The 6808-nt window shown below is 59.9% G+C and overlaps 1 protein-coding gene across 1 annotated transcript; it reads right to left on the bottom strand.

Moving 5' to 3' along the window:
- Nucleotides 1–200: 200 nt before the first annotated feature.
- On the bottom strand, nt 201–1538 carry KCNJ4 (potassium inwardly rectifying channel subfamily J member 4; the record flags this gene model as incomplete). The annotated part of the gene is made up of 1 exon (XM_081249136.1): nt 201–1538. The coding sequence occupies one exon, from the start codon at nt 1536–1538 to the stop codon at nt 201–203; it is 1338 nt and encodes a 445-aa protein (XP_081105262.1).
- Nucleotides 1539–6808: the final 5270 nt, after the last annotated feature.

Below are 6808 nucleotides of genomic sequence, written 5' to 3'. Positions count from 1 at the left end.
ACCGAGGGTATCCTGGTCCTTTCCCAGGCCTGGGTTCTGGAGTCAGTAGGAAGGGGCCTCCCAGTCTCTGAAGCCCCCAGCTCTCTCCAGAAGGTCCATGGAGCCAGGGTGAACCACTCTGTCCTGAGTGCGGTGGAGGTGTCCTGGCAGCCCACCCCCGGAAGAGGCTCTGGTGGGAAGCGAGAGGGCGGGCCTGGAGGTCAGATGGCGGACTCCCTGCGGTAGGAGATGTTGTCCAGCGGGAGGGTGGCTTGCATGCGCTCCAGATCCAGGTGGCTGCCAAACTCCAGCATCCGGATGATGCCCGCCTCCTCCTTGGAGCCTGCCTCCAGGCCCAGGCCCGCGGCCACGGCGGCAGCGGCCGCGGCCTCCTCCTCCATCTCCTCTTCCTCCTGGCTCATGAGGGCCAGCTCGTTCTCGTAGCAGAAGGCACTGGGCGGGGGCGGTGGAGCGGGCAGGACGGTGATCTTGCTCTCCTGCAGCTCCCGGGCGGAGCAGCAGGGTGTGCCGGCCACCTCGTAGGTCTTGTGGAAGCGCGAGTAGTCCACCTTGTAGTGGCTCTTCTCCTCAAAGACCACGGGCTCGAAGCGGTGGCCCCAGAGGATCTCGCTGGCCAGGTAGGAGCTGCGGGCCTGGGTGGTCATGGCAGTGGCCTCCACCATGCCCTCCAGGATGACCACGATCTCAAAGTCCTCCGACTCCAGCTCCTCCTTGCCCATGCCATAGAGCGGGCTGTCCTCGTCGATCTCGTGGACGATGATGATGGGCGACACCAGAAAGATGCGGTCCAGGCCGATGTCGTAGCCCACGTTGAGGTCCCGCTGGTCCAGCGGCAGGTACTCGCCCTCCTGGGTCATGTAGGGCTTGATGAGCTGGGCCCGCACGTGGGCCTCCACGATGTGGCTCTTGCGCAGGTTGCCCACGCGCCACATCAGGCAGAGCTTGCCGTCGCGCACCGAGATGACCGCGTGGTGGCTGAACAGCAGCGTCTGTGCCCGCTTCTTGGGCCGGGCCATCTTGGCCATGATGGTGCCGATCATGAAGGAGTCGATGACGCAGCCCACGATGGACTGGACCACCACGGCGATGACCGCCAGCGGGCACTCCTCCGTCACGCATCGGAAGCCGTAGCCGATGGTCGTCTGCGTCTCCACTGAGAACAGGAAGGCACCCAGGAAGCCGTTCACGTGCATGATGCAGGGCTTGGGGGCCGCCGGGGCTGCCCCGCCACCTCCCGCCACCGGGGCCCCCGCCGCGGCCCCCACCGGGCCGGCCTCCAGGTCACCGTGGAAGAAGGCGATGCACCAGAAGAGGAGGCCAAAAAAGAGCCAGGAGACAAGGAAGGCCGCGGAAAAGATCATCAGCATGTAGCGCCAGCGTGTGTCCACGCAGGTGGTGAAGATGTCCGCCATGTAGCGCTGCGACTTGTTGCTCAGGTTGGCAAAGTAGACGTTGCATTGGCCGTTCTTCTTGACGAAGCGGTTGCGGCGTTTCCGCCGGGGCACGTGGGCCTGCCCGTTGCGGCTGTGCCCGTGCATGTCCTGAAGCCGGCGTGGTCACCTGGGAAGACGCAGGGCCTGCGGGGGAGAAGCAGACACGTGAGACGCTGGCTGCCATGGGAGCGGCTCTCCAAGGGCCCCAGGAGTCCAGGTTCCAGGGCTGCGGGGAACCCACCCAATGATGCTCAGAAGGGGCCGAGCCTGGACTGGGACCCAAGGCTTCCTCCACCACGTGGGCAGAATGTTAAGGTGCTTCTGACGACAAGGAGGGAGTGTCTCCGTGGCTGGCCCAGCTCCGGGATCGGGGTCTGCCAGACCAGAAGCTGAGGCCACCGGGATCCAGGTCCTAGTCCCAGCCCCTCACGCTGCCCCTCCTCCCCCACCAAAACCTCCTGTGCCTGCTCTTCCGGGGGCTTCCTGATGCCCATCTCGGCACCGCCCTCCCACTGTTTGTCCCACGTGCCCTGAGCAGAGGAAGTTGTGAATGCTCTGGGCCCCGCTCACCTCCCTGGGTTCAGCCTCTGCCCTTCTGGGTCTCTCGGGGGCCGGACATTCTCCTGCGCGGTCCAGTTCGGCAGCCACTGGCCACCTGTGGCTCTTACATTTAATTAAAATTAAATAAAACGTTAGCTTCAGTTCCCCGGCTGCACTCGCCACATTTCAAGGGCTCCGTAGCCACATGTGGCTAATGGCCACCATACTGGACAGAGCAGATACAGGACATTTCCATCATTGCAGAAAGTTCTACTGGGCAGTGCTGGGACCCACAGCCCAACGTCAGTTCCTGTACTGTCCCCAAACTCGTTGGGAGCAGTGGTGGGTGAAGACTCCAGTGTGGTGGTCAGGACGGAGGTAAGGGGAGCCCTGATTTTTGGCTCCCGTGTGTAGGCATCCCTATTTCCATATCACAGGTGAGGAAACGGGGGCTCAGAGAGGGGAACCGGCCTGTCTAAGGCCACACAGCTGGTAAATGGGTCCAAGTCCAGGCGTGTCTAACTCTTCAGCCCCCAGGTGCTGTCAGTGTTGCTGAGTTCACCGTGTGAAGACCTGGGTTGGCGGAGGCAGACACACCACTACCTAGCTATGTAAATTCAGGCAACTCACTTCACCTCTCTGAGCCTCAGTTTCCTCAGTTGTAAGATGGGGGTCAAAACCCTACCTCACAGGACCCGAGGAGACAGTAGGTGCTCAGTTAAAGCCAGTTGCCCTCCTGCCTTCTTTCCCGCTTCCTAGAGCAGGAGGAAGCTGGTGAGAGGCAGGATTCGCCTGTCAGCATCCCCAGCTGTTTCGGTGGAGGCGGCCTCTCACCCTGCCGGGTGGCGGGCATGTCAGTTGGGCCCACACAGGGCAGACCTTCCCCTCACCCTCCCCTCCACTGGGGCCCCAGGAGAGAGATGGTGCCGCCCGGGGCCCCAGCGGATGGCAGGGTCGGGGCTGGGCCCGGGCCCGGGTTCCTAGTAACGTTTTGGCCCAGAATTATATAAGGCTGGAAGTTTCTATTTTCTGTTCTATTCTTCTTCCTGATCTAATTGTGCATCTGTGGCAATGTTTATACACTTCCCCGGTTCAGGACAACTTGGTTGCCGCAGCAACCGGTGCGCGCCAACGCTGTAATTTAGAGATCAACAGCTTCAGAGCCTGCCTCTTCCCGGGAGAAACTCCCTCTCTCAGCCCAGGGAGAGTGAGCCCTGCCCCCATCTCCTCCCTCCCCTGCGGTCACCCCACCCTGATTCTGGGTTCTCCTCCCTTCCCCCCTTAAAAGGAACTCCCTGGATCCCACAGTCCTGGATTGAAGTCCCAGATCCACCATGTAACTTGGGCAAGTTACGTGACTGCTCTGTACCTCTGTTTCCTCATCTGGAAAATGGGACCAGTGAGACTCATCAGTCTAAAGACCTAACAGGTAATGTGGGTGTGCAAGGCTGGCCCTTAAGAGGTCATGATTTTAACTGGGCATCCCAGACCCTCTCTGCTACCTCCCCTAGAGTCCCAACAGCCAGGGCTCCAGGTGGGTAGCCCTGGGGGCATTGGGGGCCAGCGGCACCTTCTAGGCTATAAATGGCTTTCAGGGAGGTCTTCCTTCGCTAAATACATCCCTCTCTGATTTGTCTCACCATCTCCAACGCATCCATTAGCACCACAGGAAGAACCAGAGCCCGTAGGAAGGGTTTCAAGATCACTGATTTCAAGACCCTCATTTTACATCTGAGGCCAAGGAAGCTCAGAGCTGAAATGAACTTGCTAAGGGTCCAGAGCAGGTGTGCCAGTCCTGAGTAATCACCTCACTTCCACTCCTGGAAGGTCAAGGAGGTGCTCCTGGGAAGAGGAGCTTCCTCTCTGGAGGGGGTTGGGGTAGGACTTCGGGCTAGGGAAGAGAGGGCACCAGCCCAGCCCTGGCAGGCCCTGGACCCACCAGCCTCAGGTTTGCAGGATAGAGGCAGAGGGGACAGAGTGTAGCAACCTGGGCCTTTGGTGGATGAAGATGGTGAGGCCCAGAGAGGGTAAGGGCCCTGTCCAAGGCCAAACAGGAGCCCAGGGCGCTGCGGGGCCCTCGATCTCTGCCCAAAGGAACTGGTCCTGACCTTGGGGGTTCATCTGGTGCTGCAGGAGAGGGTTCTTCACGGGCCTCCCCTCACCAGCACTGCCCACTGTTTCCCATCCCTGAGTGGAAGTGACAGGAGTCTCAGCCAAGCCCCAGGACGAGGCTCTGTACGTCCCTACTCCCTATACTCACACCCTCCACTTCAACACCGCCCCCAGCCCCTGTCCTTCCGTCACCCCAATTCTCCATCCCCAGCACCCACATGCAGCCCGGGGTGGGGGGCACAGCTCATCTCCTGGCCCCACGCCTCCTCTCCCGGTCACAGCAACCGTTCCCCGAGCCCCTGCCCTGGGCCAGGCCAGGGGCCACCACTGCTGTGCCCACTAGCTCAGGCGGTGCTCAGAAACGTCCACTCCTGGGCCTTTGGGAAAGCTGCCCGCGAGCATAGGTGCTGCCACCAGGTCCGACACCCTCCACCACGGGCAGTCCGTGTGTGGGGCGTCCCCCTGAAGACCCTGGGCTGGTGAGGGCCCAGCCCCTCGTCCTCAGGTCCTCAGACCTGCCCAGATACACCACCACTCCATCCATCACCACAGCCCCTGTGCAGGAGCGGGAGGCTCAGCTGCCGGCACCACATGCACGAGGATGCCCACAAGTGAGGAGTACGGAGCTCGGCGAGCGCTTGCGGGTCACAGCTGCCAGGAGACGGCCAGCTTCTCTGTCCCTTGCTTGTTATACGGGGCTCCCTGGTGAAGGCACAAGGACCCGAGGGAAAAGTGTGAAAGAGAAAGGGACACAGATCATGGGAGAGAGGCGACAGGCATTGATGATTGGGTACCATCCTCCTCCGAATATAGATGTTTTATTAAAAGAGAGAGAGAGAGAGCAAGGGTGCCCTAGCTGTTCAGGTGCCTGCACCATGGCTACGATTAAGCGTACTTTTGTGGAAAAAGGGAGCTGGTCTAACCCGCTTGCACTGAAAGTGCCCTGTGCGCACACACTGGGGAATAGGGTTTCTATGGTGGGGGCCCGGGGGACCGGGCGCTCTGGCTGCCTTGCTGGGTGACCTGGAACAAGTCCCTCCCCTTCCCAGCCAGGCTCTCCCTCCTTTATTCTAAGAGTGCAGCCTGCAGCATCTTTCATGGTGAACGTTCTTTCTTTTGAGGAAATAATGGGGATGGGAGATGCTGGCTGCTTTTTGAAATGTAATGTCCTTTCTTAGCCAAGTGAAGAATCGACAATGCTGTGCAAGTTACCAACTTATTATTTTTTTTTTGGTTTTTAATTTTGCTGTGCTGTGAATATCTGGATCCTGGACAACTAGGGAAACCGAGGCTGAGAGCAGGGCTGTGGCATGTGAGTCAGCAGCTGGCGATGGACACCTGAGCCTCAGGGAGAGAGTGAAGGTGACCAGCAGGCACCATCTCTATCCTGCTCCTTCCTGAGGAGTTCGGGAGGGCTGGACCCTGGCTGCCAGGGGGTCCGGAGAGGCAGGAGGACCACCCCACACCTGTGTCCTCTTAGGTTTTCCCTATGATATGATGACACCAAATGCCCCCTCCTTGCCCATAGCTCCCTTTGCCGAAAAAAAGCCAATAAAGTGGCGGCAGCCTCAGCAGTTTCCCGCAGCCTGGGAAGGCTGTGCAGGCGAATCTCCCCACGAGCACCCCCGCCACTCGTGGGAGTCACGGTGGTGTCTGCAGGTGCGTCACGCAGGCCCTCTGGCCCCAGACAGCAGCAGCAGCGTGTCCTGAGGCCCAGGCGGGCTTGCCTGGCCACACGCAGCCCCTAGACAGCGGGCGGGAGGGAGGGGCAGAAGTGCACAGTAGGGAGTGCTTAGCCCGTCTGCAGGCCTCCAAGCACCCACTGATGTTTAGGGGGACAGCAGGGCAGGCGGGAGGCGGAGGGACTTGCCGGAGGTCACACAGCCCAGAGTGGGGCCCAGGTGAACCCGTCATCCCTCTCGGTGGCCACCCCCAGAGAGGGAACACTCTGGAAGTGCCCGCTCTAGGCCAGGCGCTGTCTGGTCCCTCTTGCTGAAACATCACTACCACTCTTTGTTAATTTAACAAGGATTTATTAAGCACCTACCACAGCAACAAGCAGGGTTATTATTTCTCTTCCCAGCTGAAGAATCACAGGCTGGGGGTGGGGGTGGCGGAGTAGGGACGGGGATGGGGTCACACAGCAGATGTGGCAAAACCGGGATTCTGACTCAGGCCTGGGTGGGTCCAGGTCCTGGCTCACCCTGGTCCCCAGCCTCTGGCCTTCCCTTCACCTCCCATGATGCCCTGTTCAACCCGGACCCCCTCATGCCTCTCCCCAGCTCTCCAGCCTCAGCCCGAGCCCCCTCTGTTCTCTGAAGCCTTCCGTGGCTGCACTGCCAGACGCCAGGCCTGCTTCCTCGCAGCCCCTTGACCCTCACTCGGCTTCTTTTCAACTTTATGAAAATAATGTGCTGGTTAAAGCCTCACATTTGGGGCTTTAACCAACACGTTAGGCTCTCAGGCTGAGCTCTGTCAACCTCCTAGCATGTCCTCTGTGGACCTCGGTTTCCTCACCTGCAAAATGGAGATGATGCTAAGAGTACCTACCTCACCTACGTAACAGAAATATCAGCTGAGGCTTCAACGGGGCATTGCAGGTAAAACGCAGTGAATGAGATGAGATGAAGATGATGATGATGATGAAGATGATGATGTAAGAACGCTGGCCTGGGAGACCGGAAACCTGGCTTCAAGTCCTGGCTCCACCACTAACTGCTCCA

This window comes from Mesoplodon bidens (genome assembly GCF_964165515.1).
Source record: "Mesoplodon bidens genome assembly, chromosome: 11".
NCBI classification, from domain to species: Eukaryota; Metazoa; Chordata; class Mammalia; order Artiodactyla; family Ziphiidae; genus Mesoplodon; species Mesoplodon bidens.
This window is presented reverse-complemented; position numbering and strand designations above follow the sequence as displayed.